The 12951-nt window shown below is 42.1% G+C and overlaps 3 protein-coding genes across 3 annotated transcripts; all 3 read left to right on the top strand.

The window, feature by feature from the left end:
• The first annotated feature begins 182 nt into the window (after positions 1-182).
• On the top strand, positions 183-1048 carry LOC139449912 (uncharacterized). Its single transcript, XM_071231512.1, has 2 exons — positions 183-335; positions 512-1048. The coding sequence occupies exons 1-2, from the start codon at positions 183-185 to the stop codon at positions 779-781; spliced, it is 423 nt and encodes a 140-aa protein (XP_071087613.1). The 3' UTR covers positions 782-1048.
• Positions 1049-3554: 2506 nt separating this feature from the next.
• Positions 3555-4400, top strand: LOC139450541 (uncharacterized). The gene is made up of 2 exons (XM_071232284.1): positions 3555-3900; positions 4077-4400. Exons 1-2 carry the CDS (start codon positions 3748-3750, stop codon positions 4344-4346), a joined length of 423 nt encoding a protein of 140 aa, XP_071088385.1. The 5' UTR covers positions 3555-3747; the 3' UTR covers positions 4347-4400.
• A 5886-nt stretch (positions 4401-10286) lies between these two features.
• On the top strand, positions 10287-11384 carry LOC139450671 (uncharacterized). Its single transcript, XM_071232469.1, has 3 exons — positions 10287-10311; positions 10746-10825; positions 11002-11384. Exons 1-3 carry the CDS (start codon positions 10287-10289, stop codon positions 11269-11271), a joined length of 375 nt encoding a protein of 124 aa, XP_071088570.1. The 3' UTR covers positions 11272-11384.
• The last annotated feature ends 1567 nt before the right edge of the window (positions 11385-12951 follow it).

Here is a 12951-nt window from a genome sequence, read left to right as displayed (position 1 = left end):
CATTATAGCGTCGGGCGATGTTGTACAGATGTAAGATAACCCGTTTTCCGTGAAAGGGAGCTGTTTGGCCCATTTTATTGGTTAAATGTCGTCTTGCAGCACAGCCTGTAACCCTACATACACTTGAACTTCGAGGTGTCAAAGGGCCGAGGTCGAGTGTCATACTGTAGCTGTCAGAAGTCATGAATTGTGATTTTTTGAACGTAGCCGTCGGCGTACATTTAACTGAGGCTAGCTTTCGTTTTTCTTTTTCAGCTCGGGAGGACATAATTCGCTATTATGGCACTCCTGCGGCTGTGAGTTTGTGGCCGTCTCAGGATGAGGAGTCCGACTGTGTATGTAGTTTTACTTGCCCACCCTATAAGTTCTTCCGTCTAGTATAGCTGATTTGTTGCACATTAGGTCTGCCCAGTCCCTATAATAAAGTGTGATTCGTTTTCTATGCAAAATTATCCCGTATTTCTGTCTGACTTGACTTCCTTTGTCCCTCCCTCCACCCCTCGATGTGTAGCGTTCCCTGGCTGTGTCCCCTTCCCGTTGTCCCGACCCCCTGAGCGTCTTCACTCCGTTCTGGGCCCGCCCTGTCTACGGTGAGACGCTCCCCGCCCCTGTCACCATCAACCACGCCGCTTACTATCCTGCCCCAAGTGACGACGATGACAGTGACTACTGGGTGTACGAGGACGACGACGACCACAGCTTTGTGGATGACAGAGAGATTCATCCCCTTAGAAAGGCGCTGACGAGAGCGGCTGCCTTCTTTAGGAAGATCTTCTCTTAGACTCCTTATCCTTTTAATGTCTGAATGTGTGCAAGTGAGTGAATGAATGAGCAGGTATGTATGTATGTATGTATGTATGTATGTATGTATGTATGTATGTATGTATGTATGTATGTATGTATGTATGTATGTATGTATGTATGTATGTATGTATGTATGTATGTGTGCGTTTGTGTGAGTGTAAATATAAGTTTGAATGAACATGCATGTGTGTGTATGTATATGTGTGTGAGAAAGAGAGACTGAATGAATATGTATGTTTGTGTGTGTGTGTGTAATGTGTGCGTGTGTGTGAGAGTAAATGAAAGATTGAATTGGCATGTCTGTCTGTTTCTGTCTGTATGCATGTATGTGTGTGTATTTGCGTGTGATTGTGAGAGAGTGAATGAGCATGTATGCATAATAATGTGTGTATGTATGTTTGTATGTATGAGAGGGAGAGTGTATGTATGTTAGAGGTGAGAGTTAGAGTAAATGAACGAGCATACATGTATGAGAGAGAGAGAGAGAGAGAGAGAGAGAGAGAGAGAGAGAGAGAGAGAGAGAGAGAGAGAGAGAGAGAGAGAGAGAGAGAGAGAGAGAGAGAGGACTACCATTCCATATACCCGCTCTTAGCGTATTTTTGGCGTATTTTTAGGCTCACTGTTTTGGCCCGACCTTCAGTTTCCTTTCGGCAAACCTCTTGGTTTATTAGCATGGCACAAGACCATACTTTCTATACAAATTTGGCCCGTTTTTGGATCTCCTTTGAGGCATATTACTTTCGACTTTCGGTCATCTGAATAAATGTTTCTGTAATGTATACACAAGTCGTCTGTTTTCTCTACAGTGTTTCTTCCTTACAGCTAATAATATATGGGCGACAGCAGCATCGCAATATTGGCCAAATCCTCAAGATTTCCGAACATGTGACATAAATTCATATGGATATTGTTAAAAAGTGAATGCTGCCTCTATATTGCTGTGCTGCTGTGTCCCAGTTTCATGATCTGCACTTAGCAGAAGATTTCTAAATAGGTGGGGTTACCTTAAGATCAGACACTTCTAAATGTTTATGTGGCGACAATTGTGACACGGGATATTCTCTGAGGACAGCTCTCTGATACTTTGTTATCTGGAATAAATTTTATATTCCAATATAATAGCTAATCGTTTCTAATGTAACAATAATCGTGGCTTCCTTTTAAAGGAGTGCGAATCGAGAATTGCCTTTCTTCTCTAAAACACAAGTGTCGCCACATGGGATATATTACGAGCACTTCACCCAACTAATAGCAGTAGTCGGACAAGGGGTTGAGAGTGATCTCCCTTCGCCTCAGTCAATATTGGATTCCACTCGTCTCATCACCTCACTGCTTGTCTTTTGGCCCGTGGTCTTCAGAAATTGCAGAGGGCATGCTTTTATACATAGGCCGAGGCCAGGCGCAAGTAGAAAGCCTATATTGACACCTACTCGTATGCAAGAGTAGATTAATATATATATATGACGTAATATTCGTATCTGGCATTCTACAAAAATACCTAAATGATACAAGGGGTCTGAATTCTACCCCTGTACGTCCACATCAAGGTTTCCAAAATGGGACGGTCAATAGGATTTCTCTGACTGTGAGTATGTGGGTGGCTAGGATTTTTTCAGAAAAAAAATATATTGTCTCCAAAGTTGATTGAAAACTAATTAGGCTTCCATATGTTGGACAAAAAGAACATGTCGGCCACCAAAAATACGTTGTTGCAAGGTGGGTTTTTGAAAAATGTTTTATTTAGGCTCATTGTTTATAACTGATTTTGCATTTGCAGCTGAAAAATATCTAGTCTCCATACAAAATCCAACGTCGCCCACTCCCCCTTCCAAACGAACATGAAATGGTCGGCCCCTCAGGCCTAGTGTAGTAAAAACCAATATGCTTGTCATTTATCTTTCTCTCCTATTAGCTATTTTCTGTGGTCATCGTGTTTCCAGATTAGAAATCAAACCAAATAAGAACTGTCGCTGCACACGTTGGAAAATACCAGTACCATTTAACTTTTATTTTATCCCTGTAGGATAGGGAATAATTCCCAAATCCCACATGGATTATCAGAGATGTGCATTCTTACTAGCCTGCTAGCCCGTGTCAGTTTGTCGAATGTAAAAGGTATTGTGAAGGTTAGTATAATAGAGGGTCGTTATGTGGTATCGCTATTCGGCCTAGCAAACGTTTAAGGTTAATGTCCATATCAAAGTGAACAAAATTCACCCTGTTTCGAGTAATGGAGGCACGAAAAACACCTAGTTTCACCTGCACATTTTTTTTAACTATGAACTGATGTAGGCAACGTTTCAGTTGTAAGATACAACTTAATCCCGGTGTTCAGACGAAATAAACCCGGCAGTTTTCACCCTTGGCAATGCCATTAGGCTTTACCACGCCGGAAGCTGGCGATGAGCCTCGTTCTGACTCCTCGAACTCCGTAACGTAGTTACCGTTGCCGTTATCGACGTCCCTTCTGTTTTCAACAGAAAAACGATCGCTTTTGCTCCGCTGACCTCTACGTTTCGCTCACTGCTGTATCATTCCAAGTGTGTCTTCTTCCAAGATGAATACAAGGCTTCACATTCAAGGTATTTAAGATCACAATTATTCCACTTAACAGTATTAAGATGCTAAATTAGACGTGAAATTGGTCGTTGTTAGGCAGCAGTATCGGGACTGAAGATGGCGGCCGCCATTTGCAATTGTCATAACTGAAAATGTTAGATTGTAAACTTGACATGTGGTTCTCAGATGAAACCTGTTCGTACATTATAGCGTCGGGCGATGTTGTACAGATGTAAGATAACCCGTTTTCCGTGAAAGGGAGCTGTTTGGCCCATTTTATTGGTTAAATGTCGTCTTGCAGCACAGCCTGTAACCCTACATACACTTGGACTTCGAGGTGTCAAAGGGCCGAGGTCGAGTGTCATACTGTAGCTGTCAGAAGTCATGAATTGTGATTTTTTGAACGTAGCCGTCGGCGTACATTTAACTGAGGCTAGCTTTCGTTTTTCTTTTTCAGCTCGGGAGGACATAATTCGCTATTATGGCACTCCTGCGGCTGTGAGTTTGTGGCCGTCTCAGGATGAGGAGTCCGACTGTGTATGTAGTTTTACTTGCCCACCCTATAAGTTCTTCCGTCTAGTATAGCTGATTTGTTGCACATTAAGTCTGCCCAGTCCCTATAATAAAGTGTGATTCGTTTTCTATGCAAAATTATCCCGTATTTCTGTCTGACTTGACTTCCTTTGTCCCTCCCTCCACCCCTCGATGTGTAGCGTTCCCTGGCTGTGTCCCCTTCCCGTTGTCCCGACCCCCTGAGCGTCTTCACTCCGTTCTGGGCCCGCCCTGTCTACGGTGAGACGCTCCCCGCCCCTGTCACCATCAACCACGCCGCTTACTATCCTGCCCCAAGTGACGACGATGACAGTGACTACTGGGTGTACGAGGACGACGACGACCACAGCTTTGTGGATGACAGAGAGATTCATCCCCTTAGAAAGGCGCTGACGAGAGCGGCTGCCTTCTTTAGGAAGATCTTCTCTTAGACTCCTTATCCTTTTAATGTCTGAATGTGTGCAAGTGAGTGAATGAATGAGCAGGTATGTATGTATGTATGTATGTATGTATGTATGTATGTATGTATGTATGTATGTATGTATGTATGTATGTATGTATGTATGTATGTATGTGTGCGTTTGTGTGAGTGTAAATATAAGTTTGAATAAACATGCATGTGTGTGTATGTATATGTGTGTGAGAAAGAGAGACTGAATGAATATGTATGTTTGTGTGTGTGTGTAATGTGTGCGTGTGTGTGAGAGTAAATGAAAGATTGAATTGGCGTGTCTGTCTGTATGCATGTATGTGTGTGTATTTGCGTGTGAGTGTGAGAGAGTGAATGAGCATGTATGCATAATAATGTGTGTATGTATGTTTGTATGTGTGAGAGGGAGAGTGTATGTATGTTAGAGGTGAGAGTAAGAGTAAATGAACGAGCATACATGTATGAGAGAGAGAGAGAGAGACTACCATTCCATATACCCGCTCTTAGCGTATTTTTGGCGTATTTTTAGGCTCACTGTTTTGGCCCGACCTTCAGTTTCCTTTCGGCAAACCTCTTGGTTTATTAGCATGGCACAAGACCATACTTTCTATACAATTTTGGCCCGTTTTTGGATCTCCCTTGAGGCATATTACTTTCGACTTTCGGTCATCTGAATAAATGTTTCTGTAATGTATACACAAGTCGTCTGTTTTCTCTACAGTGTTTCTTCCTTACAGCTAATAATATATGGGCGACAGCAGCATCGCAATATTGGCCAAATCCTCAAGATTTCCGAACATGTGACATAAATTCATATGGATATTGTTAAAAAGTGAATGCTGCCTCTATATTGCTGTGCTGCTGTGTCCCAATTTCATGATCTGCACTTAGCAGAAGATTTCTAAATAGGTGGGGTTACCTTAAGATCAGACACTTCTAAATGTTTATGTGGCGACAATTGTGACACGGGATATTCTCTGAGGACAGCTCTCTGATACTTTGTTATCTGGAATAAATTTTATATTCCAATATAATAGCTAATCGTTTCTAATGTAACAATAATCGTGGCTTCCTTTTAAAGGAGTGCGAATCGAGAATTGCCTTTCTTCTCTAAAACACAAGTGTCGCCACATGGGATATATTACGAGCACTTCACCCAACTAATAGCAGTAGTCGGACAAGGGGTTGAGAGTGATCTCCCTTCGCCTCAGTCAATATTGGATTCCACTCGTCTCATCACCTCACTGCTTGTCTTTTGGCCCGTGGTCTTCAGAAATTGCAGAGGGCATGCTTTTATACATAGGCCGAGGCCAGGCGCAAGTAGAAAGCCTATATTGACACCTACTCGTATGCAAGAGTAGATTAATATATATATATGACGTAATATTCGTATCTGGCATTCTACAAAAATACCTAAATGATACAAGGGGTCTGAATTCTACCCCTGTACGTCCACATCAAGGTTTCCAAAATGGGACGGTCAATAGGATTTCTCTGACTGTGAGTGTGTGGGTGGCTAGGATTTTTTCAGAAAAAAAATATATTGTCTCCAAAGTTGATTGAAAACTAATTAGGCTTCCATATGTTGGACAAAAAGAACATGTCGGCCACCAAAAATTCGTTGTTGCAAGGTGGGTTTTTGAACAATGTTTTATTTAGGCTCATTGTTTATAACTGATTTTGCATTTGCAGCTGAAAAATATCTAGTCTCCATACAAAATCCAACGTCGCCCACTCCCCCTTCCAAACGAACATGAAATGGTCGGCCCCTCAGGCCTAGTGTAGTAAAAACCAATATGCTTGTCATTTATCTTTCTCTCCTATTAGCTATTTTCTGTGGTCATCGTGTTTCCAGATTAGAAATCAAACCAAATAAGAACTGTCGCTGCACACGTTGGAAAATACCAGTACCATTTAACTTTTATTTTATCTCTGTAGGATAGGGAATAATTCCCAAATCCCACATGGATTATCAGAGATGTGCATTCTTACTAGCCTGCTAGCCCGTGTCAGTTTGTCGAATGTAAAAGGTATTGTGAAGGTTAGTATAATAGAGGGTCGTTATATGGTATCGCTATTCGGCCTAGCAAACGTTTAAGGTTAATGTCCATATCAAAGTGAACAAAATTCACCCTGTTTCGAGTAATGGAGGCACGAAAAACACCTAGTTTCACCTGCACATTTTTTTTAACTCTGAACTGATGTAGGCAACGTTTCAGTTGTAAGATACAACTTAATCCCGGTGTTCAGACGAAATAAACCCGGCAGTTTTCACCCTTGGCAATGCCATTAGGCTTTACCACGCCGGAAGCTGGCGATGAGCCTAGTTCTGACTCCTCGAACTCCGTAACGTAGTTACCGTTGCCGTTATCGACGTCCCTTCTGTTTTCAACAGAAAAACGATCGCTTTTGCTCCGCTGACCTCTACGTTTCGCTCACTGCTGTATCATTCCAAGTGTGTCTTCTTCCAAGATGAATACAAGGCTTCACATTCAAGGTATTTAAGATCACAATTATTCCACTTAACAGTATTAAGATGCTAAATTAGACGTGAAATTGGTCGTTGTTAGGCAGCAGTATCGGGACTGAAGATGGCGGCCGCCATTTGCAATTGTCATAACTGAAAATGTTAGATTGTAAACTTGACATGTGGTTCTCAGATGAAACCTGTTCGTACATTATAGCGTCGGGCGATGTTGTACAGATGTAAGATAACCCGTTTTCCGTGAAAGGGAGCTGTTTGGCCCATTTTATTGGTTAAATGTCGTCTTGCAGCACAGCCTGTAACCCTACATACACTTGGACTTCGAGGTGTCAAAGGGCCGAGGTCGAGTGGGATACTGTAGCTGTCAGAAGTCATGAATTGTGATTTTTTGAACGTAGCCGTCGGCGTACATTTAACTGAGGCTAGCTTTCGTTTTTCTTTTTCAGCTCGGGAGGATATAATTCGCTATTATGGCACTCCTGCGGCTGTGAGTTTGTGGCCGTCTCAGGATGAGGAGTCCGACTGTGTATGTAGTTTTACTTGCCCACCCTATAAGTTCTTCCGTCTAGTATAGCTGATTTGTTGCACATTAAGTCTGCCCAGTCCCTATAATAAAGTGTGATTCGTTTTCTATGCAAAATTATCCCGTATTTCTGTCTGACTTGACTTCCTTTGTCCCTCCCTCCACCCCTCGATGTGTAGCGTTCCCTGGCTGTGTCCCCTTCCCGTTGTCCCGACCCCCTGAGCGTCTTCACTCCGTTCTGGGCCCGCCCTGTCTACGGTGAGACGCTCCCCGCCCCTGTCACCATCAACCACGCCGCTTACTATCCTGCCCCAAGTGACGACGATGACAGTGACTACTGGGTGTACGAGGACGACGACGACCACAGCTTTGTGGATGACAGAGAGATTCATCCCCTTAGAAAGGCGCTGACGAGAGCGGCTGCCTTCTTTAGGAAGATCTTCTCTTAGACTCCTTATCCTTTTAATGTCTGAATGTGTGCAAGTGAGTGAATGAATGAGCAGGTATGTATGTATGTATGTATGTATGTATGTATGTATGTATGTATGTATGTATGTATGTATGTATGTATGTATGTATGTATGTATGTATGTATGTGTGCGTTTGTGTGAGTGTAAATATAAGTTTGAATGAACATGCATGTGTGTGTATGTATATGTGTGTGAGAAAGAGAGACTGAATGAATATGTATGTTTGTGTGTGTGTGTAATGTGTGCGTGTGTGTGAGAGTAAATGAAAGATTGAATTGGCATGTCTGTCTGTTTCTGTCTGTATGCATGTATGTGTGTGTATTTGCGTGTGAGTGTGAGAGAGTGAATGAGCATGTATGCATAATAATGTGTGTATGTATGTTTGTATGTGTGAGAGGGAGAGTGTATGTATGTTAGAGGTGAGAGTTAGAGTAAATGAACGAGCATACATGTATGAGAGAGAGAGAGAGACTACCATTCCATATACCCGCTCTTAGCGTATTTTTGGCGTATTTTTAGGCTCACTGTTTTGGCCCGACCTTCAGTTTCCTTTCGGCAAACCTCTTGGTTTATTAGCATGGCACAAGACCATACTTTCTATACAATTTTGGCCCGTTTTTGGATCTCCTTTGAGGCATATTACTTTCGACTTTCGGTCATCTGAATAAATGTTTCTGTAATGTATACACAAGTCGTCTGTTTTCTCTACAGTGTTTCTTCCTTACAGCTAATAATATATGGGCGACAGCAGCATCGCAATATTGGCCAAATCCTCAAGATTTCCGAACATGTGACATAAATTCATATGGATATTGTTAAAAAGTGAATGCTGCCTCTATATTGCTGTGCTGCTGTGTCCCAATTTCATGATCTGCACTTAGCAGAAGATTTCTAAATAGGTGGGGTTACCTTAAGATCAGACACTTCTAAATGTTTATGTGGCGACAATTGTGACACGGGATATTCTCTGAGGACAGCTCTCTGATACTTTGTTATCTGGAATAAATTTTATATTCCAATATAATAGCTAATCGTTTCTAATGTAACAATAATCGTGGCTTCCTTTTAAAGGAGTGCGAATCGAGAATTGCCTTTCTTCTCTAAAACACAAGTGTCGCCACATGGGATATATTACGAGCACTTCACCCAACTAATAGCAGTAGTCGGACAAGGGGTTGAGAGTGATCTCCCTTCGCCTCAGTCAATATTGGATTCCACTCGTCTCATCACCTCACTGCTTGTCTTTTGGCCCGTGGTCTTCAGAAATTGCAGAGGGCATGCTTTTATACATAGGCCGAGGCCAGGCGCAAGTAGAAAGCCTATATTGACAACTACTCGTATGCAAGAGTAGATTAATATATATATATGACGTAATATTCGTATCTGGCATTCTACAAAAATACCTAAATGATACAAGGGGTCTGAATTCTACCCCTGTACGTCCACATCAAGGTTTCCAAAATGGGACGGTCAATAGGATTTCTCTGACTGTGAGTGTGTGGGTGGCTAGGATTTTTTCAGAAAAAAAATATATTGTCTCCAAAGTTGATTGAAAACTAATTAGGCTTCCATATGTTGGACAAAAAGAACATGTCGGCCACCAAAAATACGTTGTTGCAAGGTGGGTTTTTGAAAAATGTTTTATTTAGGCTCATTGTTTATAACTGATTTTGCATTTGCAGCTGAAAAATATCTAGTCTCCATACAAAATCCAACGTCGCCCACTCCCCCTTCCAAACGAACATGAAATGGTCGGCCCCTCAGGCCTAGTGTAGTAAAAACCAATATGCTTGTCATTTATCTTTCTCTCCTATTAGCTATTTTCTGTGGTCATCGTGTTTCCAGATTAGAAATCAAACCAAATAAGAACTGTCGCTGCACACGTTGGAAAATACCAGTACCATTTAACTTTTATTTTATCTCTGTAGGATAGGGAATAATTCCCAAATCCCACATGGATTATCAGAGATGTGCATTCTTACTAGCCTGCTAGCCCGTGTCAGTTTGTCGAATGTAAAAGGTATTGTGAAGGTTAGTATAATAGAGGGTCGTTATGTGGTATCGCTATTCGGCCTAGCAAACGTTTAAAGTTAATGTCCATATCAAAGTGAACAAAATTCACCCTGTTTCGAGTAATGGAGGCACGAAAAACACCTAGTTTCACCTGCACATATTTTTCAAACTCTGAACTGATGTAGGCAACGTTTCAGTTGTAAGATACAACTTAATCCCGGTGTTCAGACGAAATAAACCCGGCAGTTTTCACCCTTGGCAATGCCATTAGGCTTTATCACGCCGGAAGCTGGCGATGAGCCTCGTTCTGACTCCTCGAACTCCGTAACGTAGTTACCGTTGCCGTTATCGACGTCCCTTCTGTTTTCAACAGAAAAACGATCGCTTTTGCTCCGCTGACCTCTACGTTTCGCTCACTGCTGTATCATTCCAAGTGTGTCTTCTTCCAAGATGAATACAAGGCTTCAAATTCAAGGTATTTAAGATCACAATTATTCCACTTAACAGTATTAAGATGCTAAATTAGACGTGAAATTGGTCGTTGTTAGGCAGCAGTATCGGGACTGAAGATGGCGGCCGCCATTTGCAATTGTCATAACTGAAAATGTTAGATTGTAAACTTGACATGTGGTTCTCAGATGAAACCTGTTCGTACATTATAGCGTCGGGCGATGTTGTACAGATGTAAGATAACCCGTTTTCCGTGAAAGGGAGCTGTTTGGCCCATTTTATTGGTTAAATGTCGTCTTGCAGCACAGCCTGTAACCCTACATACACTTGGACTTCGAGGTGTCAAAGGGCCGAGGTCGAGTGTCATACTGTAGCTGTCAGAAGTCATGAATTGTGATTTTTTGAACGTAGCCGTCGGCGTACATTTAACTGAGGCTAGCTTTCGTTTTTCTTTTTCAGCTCGGGAGGACATAATTCGCTATTATGGCACTCCTGCGGCTGTGAGTTTGTGGCCGTCTCAGGATGAGGAGTCCGACTGTGTATGTAGTTTTACTTGCCCACCCTATAAGTTCTTCCGTCTAGTATAGCTGATTTGTTGCACATTAAGTCTGCCCAGTCCCTATAATAAAGTGTGATTCGTTTTCTATGCAAAAGTATCCCGTATTTCTGTCTGACTTGACTTCCTTTGTCCCTCCCTCCACCCCTCGATGTGTAGCGTTCCCTGGCTGTGTCCCCTTCCCGTTGTCCCGACCCCCTGAGCGTCTTCACTCCGTTCTGGGCCCGCCCTGTCTACGGTGAGACGCTCCCCGCCCCCGTCACCATCAACCACGCCGCTTACTATCCTGCCCCAAGTGACGACGATGACAGTGACTACTGGGTGTACGAGGACGACGACGACCACAGCTTTGTGGATGACAGAGAGATTCATCCCCTTAGAAAGGCGCTGACGAGAGCGGCTGCCTTCTTTAGGAAGATCTTCTCTTAGACTCCTTATCCTTTTAATGTCTGAATGTGTGCAAGTGAGTGAATGAATGAGCAGGTATGTATGTATGTATGTATGTATGTATGTATGTATGTATGTATGTATGTATGTATGTATGTATGTATGTATGTATGTATGTATGTATGTATGTATGTATGTATGTATGTTTGCGTTTGTGTGAGTGTAAATATAAGTTTGAATGAACATGCATGTGTGTGTATGTATATGTTTGTGAGAAAGAGAGACTGAATGAATATGTATGTTTGTGTGTGTGTGTAATGTGTGCGTGTGTGTGAGAGTAAATGAAAGATTGAATTGGCATGTCTGTCTGTTTCTGTCTGTATGCATGTATGTGTGTGTATTTGCGTGTGAGTGTGAGAGAGTGAATGAGCATGTATGCATAATAATGTGTGTATGTATGTTTGTATGTATGAGAGGGAGAGTGTATGTATGTTAGAGGTGAGAGTTAGAGTAAATGAACGAGCATACATGTATGAGAGAGAGAGAGAGAGGGAGAGAGAGAGAGAGAGAGAGAGAGAGAGAGAGAGAGAGAGAGAGAGAGAGAGAGAGAGAGAGAGAGAGAGAGACTACCATTCCATATACCCGCTCTTAGCGTATTTTTGGCGTATTTTTAGGCTCACTGTTTTGGCCCGACCTTCAGTTTCCTTTCGGCAAACCTCTTGGTTTATTAGCATGGCACAAGACCATACTTTCTATACAATTTTGGCCCGTTTTTGGATCTCCTTTGAGGCATATTACTTTCGACTTTCGGTCATCTGAATAAATGTTTCTGTAATGTATACACAAGTCGTCTGTTTTCTCTACAGTGTTTCTTCCTTACAGCTAATAATATATGGGCGACAGCAGCATCGCAATATTGGCCAAATCCTCAAGATTTCCGAACATGTGACATAAATTCATATGGATATTGTTAAAAAGTGAATGCTGCCTCTATATTGCTGTGCTGCTGTGTCCCAGTTTCATGATCTGCACTTAGCAGAAGATTTCTAAATAGGTGGGGTTACCTTAAGATCAGACACTTCTAAATGTTTATGTGGCGACAATTGTGACACGGGATATTCTCTGAGGACAGCTCTCTGATACTTTGTTATCTGGAATAAATTTTATATTCCAATATAATAGCTAATCGTTTCTAATGTAACAATAATCGTGGCTTCCTTTTAAAGGAGTGCGAATCGAGAATTGCCTTTCTTCTCTAAAACACAAGTGTCGCCACATGGGATATATTACGAGCACTTCACCCAACTAATAGCAGTAGTCGGACAAGGGGTTGAGAGTGATCTCCCTTCGCCTCAGTCAATATTGGATTCCACTCGTCTCATCACCTCACTGCTTGTCTTTTGGCCCGTGGTCTTCAGAAATTGCAGAGGGCATGCTTTTATACATAGGCCGAGGCCAGGCGCAAGTAGAAAGCCTATATTGACACCTACTCGTATGCAAGAGTAGATTAATATATATATATGACGTAATATTCGTATCTGGCATTCTACAAAAATACCTAAATGATACAAGGGGTCTGAATTCTACCCCTGTACGTCCACATCAAGGTTTCCAAAATGGGACGGTCAATAGGATTTCTCTGACTGTGAGTGTGTGGGTGGCTAGGATTTTTTCAGAAAAAAAATATATTGTCTCCAAAGTTGATTGAAAACTAATTAGGCT

This window comes from Haliotis cracherodii, unplaced genomic scaffold (assembly GCF_022045235.1).
Source record: "Haliotis cracherodii isolate W230 unplaced genomic scaffold, xgHalCrac1.p SCAF_8, whole genome shotgun sequence".
NCBI lineage: Eukaryota > Metazoa > Mollusca > Gastropoda > Lepetellida > Haliotidae > Haliotis > Haliotis cracherodii.
Note: the sequence above shows the minus strand (reverse complement) of the source record. Positions and strands in the feature narration are given on the sequence as shown.